General features: G+C 33.7%; 1 protein-coding gene across 1 annotated transcript; it reads right to left on the bottom strand.

Moving 5' to 3' along the window:
• Window positions 1-490: 490 nt before the first annotated feature.
• On the bottom strand, window positions 491-23,500 carry LOC136040100 (BTB/POZ domain-containing protein KCTD5-like). Its single transcript, XM_065724196.1, has 5 exons — window positions 23,284-23,500; window positions 16,643-16,751; window positions 10,093-10,280; window positions 3,279-3,404; window positions 491-748 (listed from the first exon to the last, which is right to left on the bottom strand). Exons 1-5 carry the CDS (start codon window positions 23,455-23,457, stop codon window positions 719-721), a joined length of 627 nt encoding a protein of 208 aa, XP_065580268.1. The 5' UTR covers window positions 23,458-23,500; the 3' UTR covers window positions 491-718.

Here is a 23,500-nt window from a genome sequence, read left to right as displayed (position 1 = left end):
AAATCAAAAAAAAAAAAGTCTACGGTTGGTCAGCTATAAATAACCCGCCAATCAAAATAAATGTTCTGTTCTAAAGTTTCTGTTCTTACGCGCCTTAAGTAAATTGCTCTTTATGTCCGGCGAATTAAAAAGGACGTTAAGAGCGTAACTTAATTAAAAATCTCTGATAAGTGAAGCAATTGGTAATTTTATTTTTATTCACCGATTATTTTTAACTTTATGATCTAAATCAATTAGCAATTCTCTCCAACCACATTTCAACACGTGCTTACAATTATTGGCAACAATCTTCTGTAAGCTCACAGAAACACAATCATTAGAAAAATCGATATTTAAAGATCTTTGTTGGGATAGTGGAAACACACCTTTAGGAAATAGTTATATATTTTCATGGCCGGAACTTCTACAACAGACATACTATTAGCAAAATATTATTGTTATAAGCTTTCCTTCAATACTTTCGTGTCAAAATCATTAAACTTAGACAACAATTTTACTCAAACACTATATTAAAAAACAGAGATAAATAAAATGTCAGCTTAAAAAAAAAGGCATGAAAATGCATAGCCTATACAGCAAAAAATGACTTTAAAATGAGAAACAAAACTGTCAAGAAAAAAAGACTTGCAATTCCTGTCACAGACGAAAGCTCACTCAACACAAACTACGCTCAAACATCATAAACCAACTTCAGCACAATTGACGGACGTAGAGTTGTTTACATCCGTGATCCTTTTAGTTGCAGAATCTGGAAATGAAAATAAACTACTTAATGGAAATATTCAGCTTAATATAGTACTGCAAGAATGTAGAATATATCGTTATAGAATATATATATATATATATATATATATATATATATATATATATATATATATATATATACATGGTCAGATGCCTAAATTCTAATTTAAAATCTTACATTTCACTTCAGAATTAAAAAATTGCCTATATTTAACCAAATTTTTTTGTAAGTCACCAAGTAGGTTACTTAAAAAAATGGCTTTCCTAATCATGCACCGATTTAGAATTAATGTCTGGGGACGCTGGACACTAACGAAACTTGAGCTCCCCAACTGGTGTTTTTGCACCTCCACCTCTGCAATTAGCACAACTTTCAGTCTACGGGAAGCGGGGATACAAATAAAATCACCCTCTGGATGCGCCTTTGTTCCTAATGGGAATTTTATTGCATTTGAGCATGAAAAGGAAGATAGCATTGATAATTATTTAGGTTTATTTCTTTCTTTTCTTATCCAAGAATCTATTTAGTTTTGGACTAGTATCTGGTTATATTGCTTCATTTAGTTATATCATTGCATTGATGATAATAGTATTTCAAAATTTATTTTATTATATGTTCTGACAAGTTCAGCAATATTATTATTAGATATGTTACTCTATTATCATTATTTCATCTAAATACAAAATTACGCCTTATTATTCTATTGTTTTATAAAAAAAATCATCATATTTTCTTATTGTTGTAGTTTCAGTATAACTAGATCTTTTATCTAGTTGTATCAATAGAAACCAGCTGTTTTTTCCATCGTAGATACCAGCGAATTTATGAAAAATTCTATATTTAGTGTAGAACTTGATCTAATCTTGACATGGAGAGTCAATTGGTGCAGTCAGAATTTTTCTACGATCTCTACTTTCAGAGATATAACCTAGTATCAACAGGAGCAAAACAAACTTCACCGGTTTTCAATAGCTTAAGTTACACATGTCAAACAACTAAACTAAACATGTTTAATTGCATATTAGATTTATTAAATTAACAAATTAATCATTCACTTATTAATTATTTAATAACTGTTTCTTATTAACACTGTAATTTACAATTACACATATCAAAGTATTAAAATACAAATGATAATTACTTATATCAAGTTAGTCAACTAATCAATTAATTATTTACAAATTTATTAATTATTAACATTGTAATTTACAATTACACATATTAAATCACTAAACTACAGCTATTCAAAAAATAAATAATTTGTTGATTGATTACTTATGCTTATCAACTGTTGATTAAATAACCATTAATTAATTATCAACAGTGTAATTAGAATTACATACTTTATACAACAAAACTTAATATCTACGTCCACCAGAAACAAGAGTGGCAAAGACGAGAAGAAAACTGACTTCAAAGGCCTATTCGGGAAGTGGCAGCTGCACAAAGCTACCACTCGTTTGTCATCTTCAAAAAGAATACTAGAGAATTTCTAGCTAATAATTAAGTTGTTTTCTTCTCGAGTTGTTCGCAGATGAAAAAAATATGTTTATACGTTTATTACTGGTCGGGATGTGGGGAATTAAGAATGATTGATCTAGTTTTAATTTTTGTTTGATTTATAATTGCTGGTATTTTTGATCTTATGTATACTCGCTGGGATGGACTGCTTTTTTTGCCTTTTAGAGCTTGTTTTTTCTCCATTTGACTTGCTTTTGTCTTAAAGCATGCATGTTACTTTGTGCTTCTCTTCGGTTATGTCTTCATTAGGCAAAAACATTGAGCTCTACTCTCCGTTAGCTGAAGTTTTTACTTACTTGCTTTCTGCTTTTCTGGATGTTTATTTCAATTATTGAAGTCATACTCTCCTCCTTCTGCCTAGCTTATAATTTCGGGGATTGGTGAAGTCGGCAACGTTTTCTTTTTTTTCATATTTTTTCATCACCTGTCCTTTCTTGGCCATGACAAAGCCTTTCGGGCTCTACTTTGTTAATTTACTTTTTTTTTTTTTTATGTCAGTGTAAATTAATTGTTAAATAAAAGAACCCAAAGTTCATACATTTCTCCCACTCCAAAAATGAGAGAAGTCACTATTTTCAGATTTTCTATATATATATATATATATATATATATATATATATATATATATATATATATATATATATATACATGCAGATACTGGTTTGTGCAGAGGACAGGTGATATTGTATCTAATTACATTATTTCACTAATCTATACCACCTTAGGCGCAATTTCTTAGCCCTATTGCAGCTTAAACACTAGTTCTTAGTCCTCTAAGTATCAGCCCTATTGCAGGTTAGGCACAAGTTCTTAGCCCTATTTTATCTAAGACACTAGTTCTTAGCCCTAATGCAGCTTAGACACAAGTTCTTAGTCCTTTAAGCATGAGACCTATTGGAGCTTAGGCACCAGTTTTTAGCCCTATTACATCTTAGACACAAGTTCTTAGCCCGATAAGCATGAGCTCTATTGGAGCTTAGTCACAAGTTCTTAGCCCTACAAGTTTACTTACTTTAGCTTTCTCTGTTGGTTCTACTTCTCCATTAGCCTGGGTTGAGGTGGACTCTCTCGAGACAACACATAGATACTCATTATGAAGCTCATTTCCAAAGGAGTAACCAGGTCCCACGTTGACCAGCTACAGAAAACAAAAGACAATTGAAGATAAATAGGTACAAATAGGATAGATAAAAAAACGAGATAGAAAAATTCAACAGACAAGAAACGTAATTAAGAGGAAAGGCCAAAAACAATAGCAATTTTATTTTTAACCCAGAAAAAAGTGCCCCCTATCTAAAAAAAAAACAACTATATGAAACGTTTCTAAGAATTCAAATAAAAATGTTGACTAACAAAATTTTCATAGTCATGAATGACAAAAGCCATGAAAAGAAAAAGGGAAAATTAAAAAAAAAACGAAAGCAGTCTATAAAAACCTCAAATAGAGTGAAAAACTGTTGTTTATACCAGGACTTAAACTAGTTTTTACGAGTCTTTTTCTTGATTTGCCAAATTGCTTTAGAGCTTTCAGTGATTGTGTATGCATAAAAAAATGGCGAAAAACTAGGGAGAAAAGGGAATCGAAAAAAAAGGAAACTAGGGGGAAACATAAAGAAGAAGAATCCCCTTATCAATGTATAGTCAAGCAATACTACTACTACTACAAGCAATACTCAGTCGTTCAACACGTTTGTTAGATACATGAAAGATACACTTAGATGCACATCTGCTATGTGTAAGTCATGTTTTACTAACAAACCTTAAGAACGTAATAGTAGAGATTGGCTGTGTTGACATAGTTTAAGGTGTTAAGGTTCTTAAGGTTTGTTAGAAATATGCAGTAAGGTAATCCTCCTATTGGGTGTAAGTGACGTTTTTTTCCACAAACCTTATGAGGGACCTAGTAGAAATTGGTTGTGGGTCGACATAGCATAAGGTTCAGAAGGATTAATTAAGGTTTGTTACAGGGTGTTAAAAAAGGGAGGACCTAATATAGAACGACTTTGTACAGCTTGGCTATGTATCATCGTACAGATATATTTCACAATTGTTCACTTTTGCCATCCGTCTGGGGCAAAACGAAAAGTCTACCGCAGGGAAATAGACTGGGAAAAGTTTACAAGAAAGGATTTAAAAGAAATTGGAACTTCACAAGAGAACCTAATGAATAAAGCTTAGAATCGATTGGGGTTTGTCATGAATTATGCATTTTGTCTGTGTTATGAAAATATGTCATTGCATTGTCAACCATTATATTGTCAACATGTCAACTATGGTAGCAGCCATCATGTTTTTAAAGAGAATCAAATGGTACTGCTCTTTTGTTATCGTAGTTTAGCTCAGAAGAAGCCTTGCACAAGAGTGTAGCCAAAAATAATTTTCATTTTTTTTTTTTATCTTCATATTCCTATTGTACATTTTAATTATACATAGAGGGTTTAAATCATTCGCAATTTTTTCAGTTCTTCAATTTTTTCAAGTCCACCAGTCACTATTCTATTGGTATTTTAATTGCCATTGACAAACTAAGACGTAATTTTTCAGTAAGTTTTTTTTTCAATTTACTTCTCTGTTAGTTTTCTTTTAGTTTCAATTGTTTGCTCCTCAAAAATGATAATTAAAATTTATGAAAGCTATCTGTTGTAAACATTTCCAAAAAAACAACGTGAGAATATTCAAATACATTTTGGAATTGTGCTTTTTGGCCATCCATATGAGGCCAAACAAAAAACATATTGCTGGGGAATGGACCAGGAAGAGGTTACAAGGAAGGATTTAAAGGAAGTTGGAGCTTCATGGGAGGGGCTAAAAGAGTGAAGCTTTAAAAAGCTTGGGGTGAAGAAGGGACGTAAGGAACTACTTCTGGTGACTTGGAGGCAGTGAGTTGACAGTAATAGTAGTAGTTATATATGGGTTCGCAGGCCTTCAGACTTTTAAAAAAGAAATTTCAGCAAGACTTGTGCCATCTCAAAATCAATTTCTTTTAAGGAAAAATGTCCTTAATTTATTTGAACTGTAGAACTCAATTCAGACTCTCAGAGGTGGTCAATGAAACTCAAATAAGGTATCTATGTTTAAAACTCTTAAAATATCAGACAACGGCATTTAAATTAATTTAAATTTATTAATTTGTTGTTGAATAGTTCAGATTTTATATCACTTTGTTGCTGTTTTGGCTTTTTCTTTCTTTTGTAGCTGCTATTTGATACACTGATAGCCTCAATCTGGGGCAAATAAAAATTACATAGCAACGTGATTGATATAGAACTCATATATTTCAAAATTCCAAATGCGTACTCTAAGCTGTAATTCAAACCTGTTGTAGCACAGTGGATTGATGTTCTTCTTGGGAATACGGGGCCCAGGGTTCGATCCCCGCCAGAGCAAGGTTGGGCGACAAGCTTGCTACTTGTCCCTGTAAAAAAAAAATACCCAGCAGCTGAAACGTCGATTCGACGCCCTATGCGCCAGCCATGGCTCTGGAGGATCTTTATCCTTTATCCTTTTTAAGCTGTAATTCAAACTGCCATGTCTTTATTTCAAGCTTTACCACGTTTTTAAGAGCCATCCTCTAGTATTTTAGGTTAATTATTCAAACTTGTGGCCAATAAAATGCTCAGATTAGAAAATACTTAAAAATATAATGATAAAATTAATATAATAAGGTAGAATGAAAAAAAAACATGGCGGACCAAAACTGTTCTTCTAATATAACATAAATGGTACTTAAGCTCAGGTTAGATATGGAATCTCAACCTTTCAGATGTATGTTTAAGCAACTTCGACAAAACCAGTTCCATCTTATTATCAAACTTTTTTGTAATCTTTCATATTTTAAAGGAAATTTCTTTTTCTTTTAGCTGCTGGACTCTTCTGATGGTTCCTCAGAAGTGATTAAATACAAAAAAACAAGTTTTTTTTTTAACTGGAAGTAATGAGCGACATTAAAACTTAAAACTAACAGAAATTACTTCGTATATGAAAGGGGCTACTCCCTCCTTAACGCCCCGCTCTTTGCACTAAAGTTTGACTCTTTCTCTCAACTCTACTTTTTAAAACAGTAAAACACTTTTTAGTTTTTAGAGTTTCGGTTACTATTGAGCCGGGTCGCTCCTTAGTACAGTTTGTTACCACGAACTGTTTGATAAAGGAAACTTACAGAGTATTTATTGCAAAAACTCCTAAAATACTAGGTGGCGACATTTAAATTAATTTTGGAGATTGTTGTTGAATGGTTCAGACTTTACGTCACTTTGTTGCATTTTTTTTCTTTAAGTAATTACTATCTGATCAAACAGTTCGTGGTAACGAACTGTAGTAAGGAGCGGCCCGGCTAAATAGTAAACGAAACTCTAAAACACGGAATTTTGATACTAATAGATACATCAAAAGAATCGGATTTTTAATGTATAAGTTCCCTCCTCAATGTTCCACTCTTTATACTAAAGTTATTTACTGTTTTATAAAGTAGAATTGACAGAAAGAGTCGAACTTTAGCGTAAAGAGCGGGGTGTTGAGGAGGGAACAGCCCCTTTTATACACGGAGTAATTTCTGTTCGTTTTAAGTTTTAATGTAGCTCCTTACTTTCAGTTAAAAAACTTGTTTTTTTTTTTTTAATACACTCATAGCCTCACTCGGCGGCAAATTGCATAGTTTATAAAGAAGTTTATAAAGCAGCATAGTTTATAAAGAAGCAACATATATCAAAAACCCAAATGACCGCTGCAAGCAGACTGTAAGTCAAACTATCGTATCATTATTTGAAATTTAATCACATTTTTAACAGCCAGTCTCAGATATTTTATTTATCTTGTTGCAAAAACAAGTCATAAAATAGGGCAAATTAGAAAATACTTAGAAATAAAACGATAGGAATTATTTAAACATGGTAGAAGAAAACTATCACATGCTATGATATTATTCAAATATCATAGTATAAATGTTACTCACCTTAGATATAGATTTTCATGCTTTCAGATACATATTAAAGCAATTTCTCAAAACCTAGGCCATTTCGTTATCAAACTTTTTTTCCATTTTTTTTTTAAAGAAAATTGGGAGAAATAAACCACAAAACGAAAAAAAGAAAGGTGAAAAATGACTTAAGTCCTGTTGAAATTTTTGCTTAAGAGTTCCATCTGCAATGGAACTCTTAAAATCCATTGCTAAGGTGAGTCCAAACTTTTTAAATATTCGGATAAACTTCAATCTATTTGGAGGATCAAATCCTCAACGATCAAACATTTGAAAAATCAATTTATAGATATAGTATTCACAATATACAAGTAGCCAGGGCTACTAGTTCTTTGACAGAGACGTATACGTGGTCTCGGCATCAGGCTTTGTAAGGAAGATTTGCCAATAAAATAAATGAACCCTTAGAAAATGAAGATGTTAATTTTGGGTTCTAGGAGATTTACTCAAAATAAAAAGTAAAATAAAAATACCAGGAACACAATGTTTTAAAAACACTTTTATCTCCAAATGTAATGAAAAATTAAAGTTAGTTTTTTTCAATCAACCAAAAAATGCAAATTTTATAAAACAAAAAAATAACACAGGACAATCACGACATATTTTATGTCTGTTCCCCCAAGATTTTATCTGTTCTTTCCCCCACCATCCTAGATTTTGAGAAATACCTTTTTTGGTATTTTCATTGAAAAATAGCTAGTTTATTTCTTCACTAAAAAAAAACAGCACACAGCCAAAACTTTCTATACATTATCCGTCCCGACTCTAATTTTTTAGTCTTAAGTAATTTTCCCTTTTCTTCGTAGCTGGGATTTTTTTTTTTTTTTTGCTTTTAGCACATTTTGGAGTTAAATGCGTCTTTTTAATGTTTTTATTATCATGTTGAATAATTAGGAAGGCTTATGGCAGTATATCTGACCATTTGAGTAAGCTTATTTGCTTCAAGCAAGGATAAGCAAGACTTGAACTGACCAGAACAGTGTTGCTGTGGTCAGTTCAAGTGTTGCTGAACTGATCAGCAATACTTGAATTGACCAGAGCAGTGCTGATTTGATCAGTTCAAGTGTTGCTGAATTGATCAGCAATACTTGAATTGACCAGAGCAGTGTTGCTGTGATCAGTTCAAGTGTTGCTGAACTGATCAGCAAGACTTGAATTGACCAGAGCAGTGTTGATGTTATAAGTTCAAGTGTTGCTGAACTGATGAGCAAGACTTGAATTGACCTGGGCAGAGTTGATGTTATCAGTTCAAGGGTTGCTGAACTGATCAGCAAGACTTGAATTGACCAGGGCAGTGTTCCTGTGATCGGTTCAAGTGTTGCTGAACTGATCAGCAATACTTGAATTGGCCAAAGCAGTGTGCATGTGAACAGTTCAAGTGTTGCTGAACTGATCAGCAAGACTTGAATTGACCAGGTCAGTATTGCTGTGATCAGTTCAAGTGTTGCTGAACTGATCAGCAAGACTTGAATTGACCAGAGCAGTGTTGATGTTATCAGTTCAAGTGTTGCTGAACTGATCAGCAAGACTTGAATTGACCTGGGCAGAGTTGATGTTATCAGTTCAAGGGTTGCTGAACTGATTAGCAAGACTTGAATTGACCAGGGCAGTGTTCCTGTGATCAGTTCAAGTGTTGCTGAACTGATCAGCAATACTTGAATTGACCAAAGCAGTGTGCATGTGAACAGTTCAAGTGTTGCTGAACTGACCAGCAAGACTTGAATTGACCAGGTCAGTGTTGCTGTGATCAGTTCAAGTGTTGCTGAACTGATCAGCAATACTTGAATTGACCAGAGCAGTGTTGATGTGAACATTTCAAGTGTTGCTGAACTGATCATAAAGACTTGATGTGACACTTGAGCAGTCTCTTCTCTCGCCTTTTTTTATGTTTTTACCCTAATCAAAATTCAATTAGCTTTATATTAGCAAATATTTTATGTAAGACCAATATTTTGTTTTAAAAGAAAAAAGAATAGAATTACTCGTTCAAATTTCGAGCCATCCGACATGTTGAGTAGTCTCATCTTCATGGCACTCAAGCGCTCTATACATAAGACTGCAATAATTAGGCTCTTGAAGTGGAAAATTCACATCTTCAAATTGAAATTCAATAAATGTATAAAATTCCAGCATGTTTTTTCCTCAACAAGATAAAATTTAGCGAAGATTTTCCAGGGCGGTATAGAACCTCCAATTTGTTAGAATTCCAAAACCACATTTTCAATTTGTAAATATGTCAAACAAATTCTATTCAATTTAAAAAAAAATTTAGAGTATGGTGAAAACTCGACCAACGTGAATTTTTTTTTTTAATTTATTCTACTAATGCTTTGCTAATAAAAGGGATTAGTTTTACATAAAAAATATTTTCTTTAAGACTGCTTTGATATTTTTTTTTTAACAAAAAAGAATAATTTACCTGTTAAAATTCCGACACGGTAGAGACCATTCGAGGAATCTTATCTTCATGACACTGAAGCACTCTATACGCAAACTGTGATAATTTTGTTTTTGAAGTTTAAAGTCATGTCTTGAAGGTCAAAATTGAATAAATGCTTAGACTTCCAACATGTTTGTTTCTCAACAAGTTAAATTCAACAACGTTTTTTGGGAGGTATAGAACTCCTAAATTGTTGCAATTCAAAAATCCCATTTTCCATTCGTAAATAATTCGAATAAATTCTATTGAATTTTCAAACAAATTTTTTCCAGTATAGTGTAAAACTCACGCAATGTGAAAAAAGGTGAAATTTGTTCTCGTAATGCTTCGAAAATAAAGGGATTAGTTTTAAACTAACAACAATTGGTTTAAGACCACTTTGATGTTTTTTAAGAAAAAGGAATAAATTACTTGTTCGAATTTCCAGCCATCTGACATGGTAGAGATCATTTGAGTAAGCTCATCTTCATGGCACTGAAGCACTCTATACACAAAACTTCTATGATCATTGGACTCTGTAAGTTTTTTCCCATTAATTCTATCTTTGACTAGTTGAACCAGATCTGCAATGTTGTAAAACTCAGCCTCTTCTAAAACACCTTTAAAAGAGAAAGATAATTAACACTGACAAAACCCTTTTTCTCAACATGTTGGGGCCAGTGTCTGGGTTTTTGTGACTTTCGTTTTTCTTTCTTTTTGGTGTAGCCATTTTCGATCATTTTTCAATGCTGAATCTACTGGTCAAGTCAAAACGTCTAAATCACGCACCATACTAAGTTCATAAAGGGATAATGTTTCTCTAAGGGGAGAATCACGTGGTACACGATATGCGGAACGTCTCATACAATGTATATCATGCAATGAATGACCCCCCCCTCCTAATTTTCACAATCATCCCTTCCACACAATGTGGCCAGAAAAATAAATTTTTACCCTTTCTCGAGCCCTATTTAAGAGGAAGCGATATTTTTCTTTTCTTGTTGTATTGGGTGTCCCTTAGTCCAGGGACTGAAGCATATAAGTTTCCTGCCTATCAGGGAAATAGTGTTGATTCAAACATCAACATCATATTCCTGAGTCAGGATCATATTTGTAGACGTGATAAGATTCATCCTTTTTTGTTTGAAATGTGTTGCTCACTGAGAAAGTAGAGGATTAGCGATTGTTGCCCACTGAGGGAGTTACATCAAGGGGGTAAGGACTGGATTTTCATCAAGAAGGCAGAAAAGAGACAAAGCTATAAAACTAAATTTTCAACCTTATTTCATAATTTCCAGCACCTATTTTTATAGATTTTCCTATGTCCTCTTCCCCCAAATATGCTCACTTTATTCTTTAATTCCCTAGGATATTTATTTCCTGTTATATATATATATATATATATATATATATATATATATATATATATATATATATATATATATATATATATATATATATATCCAATTCTTTCTTAATATTTTGGTGCTTACACAAGTGTTTCCATTAAACTCAGGGTTTGCGAACTTTTCCTTAAACATATTCAGAGAAAATACAGTACCCATACCCGGGAAAATAAGTATCTCTTTATCTTTTTAAGTGCTACCAATTACTTTGTCTTTCAACAGCTGCTCTGAGAAATATGGGCCCTTCTGCTGAAATGTACCTTCCACGATCTAATGCAAGTTTTTGTGTATAATTTATGATTTACAAGGATTATGAAAGAATATGATTATCAAAATATAAAAATTAAAAAATGAAATTTCTTCTTTTTGAAATTATATTTGTTACCTTCTTTAAGTATTTGGGACTAGAAACTAACAACCCAGAGATCTGGCTAGTATAGCATGATTATGCAGTCTGTGAAACAGGGTTTTTTCTTCAGATTTAATATTACAAAAGATTTTGAGCAAGGTCATGTTTGTCATGTTCATAAGAAAGTTCTACTATTTTCTATAAGATGGTACCAAAACATTCATCTGGCCGCATATATATCATGCGTAGCCATCGCCATGTGTTTACCATAGGCTAAATACAAAAAAAATATATAATAAAAGAAAATTTAAGCACGTCAAATTTGCTTACATACGATCATACAAAACAGTAGGCTTACAAAATTCCATTGTACACACCCTGAACAAAACACATACATAAAATACAAAACACAACCAAAGACACTGCTTATTTTCAAACTTCTGGCTTCATAACAGGTTTGACTAATTTCGTATATGCAAGCAGAAGAAATATAAATCGCTGCTCTTTCTTAGAAAGTGGAGGGTTTCTTAGAATTAGAACCTCATTGAAAAAATCCCGCAATGAACTAACCAATATATTTGATTTAATTTGAGTGAAACTTTTGTCAATTGGAACAAAAGATTTGTTATTCATTTACAGTCTTGTGGTAATTACAATTGATTTTATTGTGAGTTGAGTTGCACAAAAAAGAGTTGTTGGGTTTTTCGGGTTGGTTAAATGAAATTGAGTTGGAGAGGGGGGGGGGGTACAGTTACATCTAGGTTGAGCTAAATCGGGTTGAATTAAACAAGGATTGACCAGCACCAGGGCTGTAACAAATTAGATTGAGTTACAATGGATCCAAGTATTTAAAACAATCACTATACACAATGCGAAATTCCTGTAGAAGGACTGGACTAAACCTCTAACTCTCAGCAATGATAGTTTAAACTCAAGTCCAAGAGAAAATTGATGCATCGAAAATAATGCTGTTATGCTCAAGGGCAAATCTTAACATTTTAGAAATGGTTGGAAAGCAAAAAGGGTTTCTCTAGTAGGACTTCATCCAATAATTACTTTTGCACAGGAATATTTATCTCAAAAGGGCTTTGGAAGACCATCCACAATTTGAACCCAAAAATGTGTTCGTGCTTCTATTTTAAGAGTCAGCCAAACGCTTCAATTCTACTTATTTAATCCTCAAAGAAAGAGTTTTTTTTGTAAAAAGGTTCTAAACTTCATTTTTACTCACTGCTAGGCTAATGCTAATATCAGACGTCCCCTTTTGTTTTAATAAGAACTACAACAACTATACTATATTCATCAGCCTTATCAAGAAGAGTAAAAATAATAAATCAGTTGCAACTGTCAACCTCTCCAAGATTTACCATAGAATTTGGTCAGGTTCAAATGGGCTAAATTTTCAAGGGTTTTTATATCAGCTCCTTAATTCAAGTGGCGATGTTCCCTCTTCCCCCCTTGCAGTTCATGTAATCTTATAAATGAAACAATCGATCATTGCCTATTTAAATGTAATATGCTGACGTCTGCACAGTATACCCTGCAATGTAAAATATTAGAATGCTTCAAACACCACAAAATTTCACTAACAGCCAAGAGTCTTGCTGACCATAGTTGCACACAGAGCAGAGAACTCAATATATATTCTCTTATAATTCAACTCCTAGTATCAAAAGATCTACTGCAAGAAATCTGAGCAGATACAAGATAAATAAGACAAACCAACTCCGTAGCTCTGTCCAGCTAACAGAGTGAGTCAAAAGGAAAAGGGCTGAATAGTCTCGACTGAACAGCCCCCGCCTGCTGAAAAAGAAGAAGAAAAAGACTGTTAGACTGAAATGAGAAGGCAGATGTTGATTTTTGCAAATTTCTGTTACATGAAAACTGCTTGTTTTATTCGATATTTTAGCAGTAGTTTGTCTACAAAATCTGGAATTTAGTTTGAAGCACATAAAGAACTACTGCCCATCTATGGCAGCCCAAACCATAGGATTTTAATACACAATTGTTTATTTTTAGGCTATAATACAATACAAATCTTAAATTCTCGGCTGAGGTAAAGATTTTTATTTGTGTTGAAATTTTTGTACTTCACAGTGGAATCAGAAATTAGAAACCTCTTGACTAAAATACAAGATAATAGTGCTATTTCATGCTTAGAATCTAAAAAAATCCTTTGTTTAACTGACTCCAAATTTGCATTACTTCTGTTCCGAAATGTTAATAGCATTGCCAATGATAATAACCTATATAATATTAGAAGACAGCCACTGAACCTTCATGCTAAAGGAAATCAGATATATTTTCAACATGTCCCAAGCCATAAAGGCATCAAATATAATGATACTGCTGATTTACTAGCAACCAAGGCTTTTTCCTCAAACCCAAGCCCTTCCTCTGACCTCAATACAAGGGACAGATTTAGGCAAAGATATAAATTAAGTCACAGTAAACTGATATCATCACCCTTACATACAAGAGTGCAACATCTCTGAGTGCAATCAGGTGCCCTTCTTATCAACACTGTGCTATTTAAATGGAAGTTATATCATTCTTTACTATGTTGTATCTACTTCTCAACAGATGAACTAATCCAACACATCTTCTTTGAATGTCAGCCACAGTATAAGGAGACCATTACCCTCAAGCACCTCTGCTCCATGGCTAAAATACCTAATACTTTTATTGCAATCCCGAATTCTAACCTCACACAAAAGAATTATATTTAAGCTTTTCATTGAGATCCTAAAGAAGAGACAAAATTACTAGTGACTTTGTTACCGTGAATGTCCGGAATTGGTAAATGTTGACAGTCACTGGATAATATGTGTTATACCGTTTTTTCTCCTTTGATTTAACCAGCATTGCCAGTTAACTTTTTCAGTTTAATGCAAGGTTTGATTATGGCAGGTCATGTTAGATTAAATTTAGTTAACCCATTTCTCATATTTATAGCTCAAATCTAACTGAAACTAACCTAACTTTAACTTTTACCATCATAACTTGTATAAGACTGAAAAAGCCAACTCGTAAAGCTAATTCAATCCAAGCAGGGGAAAAAAAGAATTTCGGATATTCACTGGTGATTTTGGACATTGAATTGATTTCGGACATTCAAGATTTTGAACTACATTATTGTTGTAAATTTATGACTCCTGATTTGCCCCTTTCCTTAATTGGTAATAATTGTATCCTAGTTCTGTTGCCAGTGTAATAAAGAGGGGAAAAAACCCTGCTTTTTGTGTTTATGGACCTCTTGCTTTATGAAAAAGAAGAAGAAAAGCCACTATGCCAACCCAATGGTCTACTCTATTGACCTCCAAGGCAGCTCCCAAGCCACAACTGAACACTATCTACACATAATCATGATGTTTTATTAAACCATATGAGGGCTATTCCCTGCCCACCAGTAATCCTGTCCAGCACAAGGGTAACTCAAATTTAACACCTAAGTTCAAGAGATTAAAGGGTTTTTTTCTGCTGTCCTAATGTTAACTAACAATGCTAGCTAACAAGTATTTGTTTGGAGGGTGGACACACAATTGTTAGCTAAGAAAAATAAATACTCCAACTACCTTCTCAAACAAGCATTTGATTTGTTCTCTAACAATATTAGCTAACAGTTTTTAGTTGGATGGCTATAACACTATTATTGTGAAAATTATTAGCTAACTGTTTTTTGTTTGGCCAGTGAAAAAAAAACCTTAAGTTGATGCTTATTTTACACATTAAAAAAAAATAGAAGGACATTTAGATAAAAAATGCAGCTGTGTTGTTATTGTGATATTTTAGGTTCTTTCTTTAAGGGAGTTGCCTTCTTGCAATTCCCTTCTCCTTTTAATATGTGGTTTCTCATCAATTTGCATTTTTATTTCAAGCATGGTAAATTTTCACTTAGTTCAACAATTTGTTTTAGAACACTGAAGCAGTCTCAAGAATTAAAATCAATGAGCCATTAGAAATGGCTAAGACTAAGATGGGTAACTTTTACCATAAATCTGAATATATCATCTCTATCCATAATATTTTCCTTTTTTTCCAGGATTAAAGAAGCACCTGAAGTTTGATTTTTCTGGAATTTTGATATCTTCCGTAATTTTTGTTTGATGCATTTACTCAGTTATTTTGCTATACTCAATTTGTTCATTTCTCTTCTAAAATTGTAGCGTTTTTGATTTGTTAAAGTACCTTTGCAACCTTAATCTAACTTATGTACAGGGATGGGATTTGAAATTTTTTTGACACCAACACCTCTCCCAGAGGAAGTTGTTGAATCACACCTGAACCTGATTAGACACAAACACTTACTTCCCTAGCTTATATTTTGAGAGTTACGGGATCTAACTAAAATTTTTAAAGGGTAAGAGTTAAGTTCTTATGTATGTTATTTTTTTCATCCTTGCAACTAATCTGATAGGAGCTTAAATCTTGTCATCCACATTCAAACAAATGACCAATGGAATATCCAGTAAATTAGGTGGGGATGAGTAGCTAAAAATTTTGTTTTGACTTTAAAGAGCATGAGTTTGATAGATAATGTAACTTATGTTGCTCTGTAATAAGGCCCATGGTTCCCAGTTACTTAAGTACTTCACTGGCCTCAGCACCAGAGGACTGGTTTTATCTTAACATCATCAACTCTCTTTTCTTTAGGTTGCATTTGTTGTTTTTCTAAGATTACCTGCTATCCTTTCCTTAGTAATGAGCTTGCTAGTAGGGAGGCAATACAGAGTTGTCACCTCCAAATATAAAAGCATATTTCCACAGCCAAACAAACTGAACCTTTTGCATTGGCATACAAAACCAATAAATTAAAAATAAAAGGTTTATATTCATTTGCACAATTCTTCTTAGTTCATTTTTGTTTTAAAATCTACTTTCTTCTGATTAAGGTACCATATATATTTATATACATATTTATAATCACACATTGTCCTCTTCTTAAAAAATAATGCAAGACAGCTTTGGGTACTCCCCCCCCCTTGTATTGAGGCTAAGAAATGAAGCAACATTTGATCTGGAATGAAATATAAGAAATGAAGTGAAATTTGTATTCTACTATCAAAAATGCTAATCATCTAAATTGGTAACTCACTATTTTTATGGTTACTCCTCTTCTTTCTCAAAACCCAACTTCTTCTCTGAAGAAAAAAAAATGAAAAGAAGAGGAGCAAAACTTTTTTAAAGTATTATGACCATATCAGAATTTTAAAAATATTCACTTTACCCTCTTCTGCTAGATTTTTGTCAATCACAAGCTTTCCATGTCTCAGATAATTCAAGATTGGTCCAAAGTATAAAGGGTCCCTGTCAATCAAATATGCTCCAGTTTCATCCTGCAAAATAATTTTCGTTTAAAAGCCTATAATAAATCATAGCTACAAAGAAAATAGGCCATCTTAGATATATCCAAGAGCTGATAAGGTTTTAGGGCCAAGTTTAAAAAGGTGGCCCAAAATGGCCTTCTCAGGATATGACTTAGGCCCTGAATTTATTCCTGGAAGTTTATTTTATCTAACTTGACAACTTTTCAAGATTGCAAGGACTTTGCACTTATCTAGAACTTTGACATTCCTTCTGTTTATTGAAGTTACAGTTCTATGGTTCTTCTGAAATAAATAAAGCAAAAATATTAATACCATTAGATTCTGCACAATCTTAAACCTATTACCTCCAACTTATTATGTATTCATGCCTGCAAAGATACTACAATGGTAGAGCAGTTCATAACAAATAATGTAGCCAGGAAGAGGTTATTCAGCCCCAAAAAGCCCATTGAAACAACAAAACCCAAAAGAATTATCTGTTAAGCAACATCCAGTACAATATTGAGGTAGGCTATAATTTTCTCAAGTGTAGCATAAAACAAAGAACAAAATCGTAAAGAAGAGGAAACGAGGATAAAACAGCCAGTGAAAAATAGGAGAAAACTATGCAAATATTTTGGTTGAGATCTCTGCTTGACCATCTTAAGTACAGAATAAAAAAAATTAGGGCTTGACCATTACTATCAGGCCAATATGGGAGTCAGTGTCATTATCAGATATCAGAAAGAAATATCAGATATTGATTATTTTTTAATGCAACATATCCATAAAACAGCACCGGATTTCCTCAGGTAGTTTTTGCTCATCTAGTCCTTGGGGGCAGAGCAACCAGCTAAGTCTGACTATGGTGGAGAGAGCAGTAGAGGTGGGTCAAACGAAAACAAGGTGTATTTGTTGTCGATACTTGTCAATACACACCTGGTGCAGCAAAATTTGAAATATATAGTGAGTTCAAGAACATAAAACCAAGGAAGTTGTTCTTGCTTGTCTCCTACATCCCATATACAAGCACCAACCCCTAAATCAAGAGGATAAACACAAGTTTGAATGGGCATAAATCATTTTATTAGAGAGTGATAATTCACAAAAAATACTGGATATTTCAGTCATATCTACAGTGACCATAATCAGCAGAAATACCAAAATTACCTAGATCACGAGGCACACAGTAACACTAAAAGGTGGCTATAAGAAGAAACACAGAATCAGACATTAGAAGATACAAAATATGCTGCAGCAACAGAAGAGGAGGAAAACCAAAAACAAAAGAGAGCAGCTACAGCAAGTTTGACTGTCTGCCTGTTTCGTAACATGCTTGTAAATTCAACAAGCAAAGAAGAAGAGTCAGTAGATAATATTGATCAGGAACTAGGAAGGTACATGAGTGAGGCTGTCATTAACAGAAAAAAAACTTGTCTGTTAGAGTGGTGGCAAATTAACAGCAGTTGTTTCAAGAGACTGGTACAACTTGCTTGGTAGTACCTCTCCTGTCCCAAGCAAAAGAGTGTTCAGCACAGTTGAGAACTTGAGAAACAAAGGTCTCTGAAAGGAGAAAATGGTGAAAAGTTGTGCTTTCTGCATTACAATGTGCCCCAGTTAGACTGCACTTATTAAGCACTGTCCAGACTTGGAACTTTATTTGGTTTAATCGTTTTTCTAAACCTTTTCTAAATAAATCTTGTCTGCATTATTTGGGATCCACAGTGAATTATTGAGGCTATCCTTTGGTGTGTAACAGACTAGGGAGAAAAACGTGAGTATGGATATGGGCAGAGAATGCAAGGTTTAAACTATACGTAATTTTTTTTTTTCTGGAGGAGGATTTATTGGCAAATTACAATGGTATTATATTGGTACAATGTTGATATATCAGCATTGGTATTGGACCTGAAAAATCCATATTGGTTAATCCCTAAGAAATATGCAGATAAAAGTCTGCAGGACAACATAAACCAAACCTCAAGGGTACCACTCCTCAAAGTCACTCTGCATCACTATAGGCTATCCAGTTATAGCAAGGCAAACTAATGGAAGGTCTGTCCTGACACCAACATGAGGTCATCCAACCAGGTTTTCCCTTCTGGAGTTGGGGACACAGGAAGGAACTTATGACACAATGGAGACACTGAACCATCTCACAACATTGGAACAGCTTTTCTACTTAGTCTATCCTTGTCAGGTCATTTGCAAGGTTTGTTCTACAGGTATGCTTACATTCAAGGTATAGGGATCAGAGCCTTCACACCATAAAATTGCATCTTGGAGCAATCTAAGGATTTTCCCTTTTGAAGTTCCAGAGTTGATGATTGACAAGCTGTGTTGTTTAATGATCAGGAGTAGTTGGATAACCGATGGCTTCCCAGTCTAGTTTTCACTTCCCTGAGGAAGCAAAATTATAAAGAGACAACAGCTCATGCAGCCTGGTTATTACCTAAGGCATGAAGACCCTATTTGCATCTTGAAGTTCACTATTAAAGCACAACCACTTAAATATTACCAACATTACCCTAAAGTTCAGAAAAAAATTGCTGGTTAACAATAAAAAAAACAACATAGAACCATTTGGAGGCTTCCGCCTCATAAGTCAGCTCTGGGACAAAGATTGACTCAATCATGTCAAAGTTGTTGTACATGACCATTACTCATGAAAGTCTCAGTTGGTGAAACTATGAATGCCAGGCATGGTAGAGAAGCTAGTTACTGTCAAAATTAGGGAAAGTAATTTGGAGAGTCAGCAGCAACCATATCATCAAAGAGTTTATTCTAATGATTGATGATTCTTGAGGAAAACTATTGAATATAAGCTCTGGTTTTGGTTGACTGATTTACAAGCTCCAGTCAATAATCTGTAGTTCTTAAATTAGGACCAACAACATGAAGCAATACTGAGAGAATACTGGCTTTCATCAGCCTGTCTTCTCCTGTATACAAGTGTCTAGAGTTTTAGTTTAGCAGGATCAAAGAGTTCCTGCATGCCAGATAACCAATTAGAAGCATGCTTCTGGATGTCTTTCAGAACCTTAGTATCTTTCTTAAAATACAAGAGATTAGAAAAAATTCAAACTTCAAGGGATGGTTAGACTTTGGTAAACAAGTGGAAAGGGTGTACTCCAACAACCCCAGAGTTGAAATAAAACCAACAGCAGTCTTGTTAGCATAAGAACTGATTTTGTTCAAATTCTTTAATAATCTACAAAAAAAATCACAAAACTATCAATTTATTGACCTACAGTGAGATTAACTCCTGTGTGGATTATATACTCAACAATAAATAAATAGCATTATCTCCAAATGTCACAAAAGTATCAATTTGATGACCCACAGTGAGGATAACTCATGTGTGGGTTATATGCTCAACAATAAATATACAACACTATCTCCAAATGCCACAAACTAATCACAAAACTATCAATTTGATGACCCACAGTGAGGATAACTCATGTGTGGGTTATACACTCAGCAATAAATGTATAGCACTATCTCCAAATGCCACAAACTAATCACAAAACTATCAATTTGATGACTCAGAGTGAGGATAACTTGTGTTTAGGTTATACAATCCACAATAAGTAAATAAAGCTCTCTCCAAATACCACAAACTAATCACAAAACTACCAATTTGATGACCCACAGTGAGGATAACTTGTGTGTGGGTTATACAATCAACAACAAATAAATAACTATCTCCAAATGCAACAAACTAATCACAAAACTATCAATTTGATGCCTCACAGTGAGGATAACTTGTGTGTGGGTTATACAATCAACAATAAATAAATAGAACTATCTCCAAATGCAACAAACTAATCACAAAACTATCAATTTGATGACCTATGGTGAGGATAACTTTAGTGTGGGTTATACAATCAACAACAAATAAATAACACTATCTCCAAATGCAACAAACTAATCACAACACTACCAATTTGATGACTCACAGTGAGGATAGCTTGTGTGTAGGTTATACAATCAACAATAAATAAATAAAACTTTCTCCAAATACCACAAACTAATCACAATAAATAAATAACATTATCTCCAAATGCCACAAAACTATCAATTTGATGACCTATAATGAGGATAACTCATTTGTGGGTTATACAGTCAACAATAAATGTATAGAACTATCTCCAAATGCCACAAACTAATCACAAAACTACCAATTTGGTGACTCACAGCTAGGATAACTCGTGTTTTGGTTATACAATCCACACTAAGTAAATAAAGCTCTCTCCAAATACCACAAACTAATCACATAACTACCAATTTGATGACCTACAGTGAGGATAACTTGTATGTGGGTTATACAATCAACAAAAAATAAATAACACTATCTCCAAATGCCACAAACTAATCACAAAACTATCAATTTGATGACTCACAGTGAGAATAACTTGTGTGTGGGTTATACAATCAACAACAAATAAATAAAACTATCTCCAAATGCAACAAACTAATCACAAAACTATCAATTTGATGACCCACAGTGACAATAACTTGTGTGTAGTTTATACACTCAACAATAAATAAATAGCACTATCTCTAAATACCACAAACTAATCACAAAACTATCAATTTGATGACCTATAATGAGGATAACTCATGTGTGGGTTATACACTCAACAATAAATGTATAGCACTTCCTCCAAATGCAACAAACCAATCACAAAACTATTAATTTGATGACCCACAGTGAGTATAACTTGCGTTTGGGTTATACAATCAACAATAAATAAATAACACTATTTCCAAATACCACAAACTAATCACAAAACTATCAATTTGATGACCCACAGTGAGGATAACTCATGTGCATGTTATATACTCAATAATAAATAAATAGCATTAGCTCCAAATGCCAGAAACTAATCACAAAACTATCAATTTAATGACCCACATTGAGGATAACTCATGTGTGGGTTGTACACTCAACAATAAATGTATAGCACTATCTCCAAATGCACCAAACTAATCCCAAAACTATCAATTTGGTGACCCAAAGTGAGGATAACTTGTGTTTTGGTTATACAATCCACAATAAGTAAATAAAGCTCTCTATAAATACCACAAACTAATCACAAAACTACCAATTTAATGATCCATAGTGAAGTTAACTCATGTGTGGGTTATACAATCAACAATAAATAAATAACACTATGTCCAAATACCACAAACTAATCACAAGACTATAGTGAGGTGCCAGTTGTATGCACATGTAGGTTATATGCTCAACAATAAATAAATGGCATTATCTCCAAATGTCACAAACTAATCACAAAACTATCAATTTAATGACCCACAGTGAGGATAACTTGTGTGTAGGCTATACAATCAACAATAAATAAATAACACTATCTCCAAATACCACAAAACTATCAATTTGATGATCTACAGTGAGGATAACTCATGTGTGGGTTATACAATCAACAATAAATAAATAGCACTATCTCCAAATACCACAAACTAATCACAAAACTATAGTGAGGTGCCAGTTGTGGGTGACCGGATTTTAATGAGATTTGATATTTAGAAGGAACTCATGCCTCAGAGCTCTTATTTCAAATCCAACCAGATCTGTTGACATTGGAGGGATTTAAAGGGGGTAAACCAGAAATCTTGAAAAACGCTCATAAATGTCATAGATACATGATTGACATAACCAGACTGGATCTGCTCTCTTTTGGGGAATTAGGGGGTGGGGTTCAGTGCTTTGGTGAGTTTGGTGCTTCTGGGTGTGCAAGGACTATGGAAATTAATAGGCTTGTCAGGGAGCTGCACAAATTGACTTGATATAGTCGTTTTCCCCAATTCAACCATCTGGGGGGCTGAAGGGAGAGGAAAAATTAAGGTATTTTTAACTTACAAGTGGGTGATCAGATCTTAATGAATTTTGATATTTAGAAGGACCTCATGACTCAGAGCTCTTATTTTGGTAAAATTCTAGTTAATTGACTTCTTGCTATCTCAGAAAGGGTTTAGGTTAGGAAAATGAAACTTTCAGGGATGGGTCTACTGAAAATTAAGATAAAATTTTGTTTTGTCAAAATTTCAATAGGTATAGACCTGTCATGTAGGCAAATTTCAGGGCCCTCTGGAGGGAGAAGGAGTGGAGGTAGGTACTTTGAAATACCTTCCTGGGACATACTTTAGCCTGTAGACCCATCCCTGAAAGTTTCATTTTCCTAACCTAACCCCTTTGCGAGATAGCAAGAAGTCACTAAACTAGAATTTTACCCTTATTTTAAATCCCGACTGGTATTTAACCTATGATTTTCCTTTTAAAACAATCTATTGATTCTTAGAATTTTCCCAGAGCTCATACCGTATGAGCTCTTGGCTCTTCCGACACCTTTAATTGACATAAATCACCTTATTTCCCTCATCACAGGTGCTGTATGAGCTCTTAGCTCTTGTTTTTTCTTGCTCCCAGACTTCACAAACAGATAACTCCAATGGAAGATAACTCCAATTACCATGACAATTTTTGAAGACTTGATAATTGACACAAACGCACTTTTAAGCACAAAATTATAGAGTTTACCTGGTCTGAGTTTAAATCTGGCTCTTCCTGTACAAGTCTACACAAAAAAGACTGTGGATCCTTACATAAAGTTGATTTGGTAGAAAGGAAGTAGGTTCCACCGACGCAGAGTCTGATCCATTGTGAAGTTGTGCTGGAAGATCTGCTAGATGAGGAAATCGGATTTTTTGTCATTATTTATATTCCAATCTTCGATTTCTTTTAAATAAATGAGGTA

The sequence above is a fragment of the Artemia franciscana genome, chromosome 20 (genome assembly GCF_032884065.1).
Source record: "Artemia franciscana chromosome 20, ASM3288406v1, whole genome shotgun sequence".
NCBI lineage: Eukaryota > Metazoa > Arthropoda > Branchiopoda > Anostraca > Artemiidae > Artemia > Artemia franciscana.
This window is presented reverse-complemented; position numbering and strand designations above follow the sequence as displayed.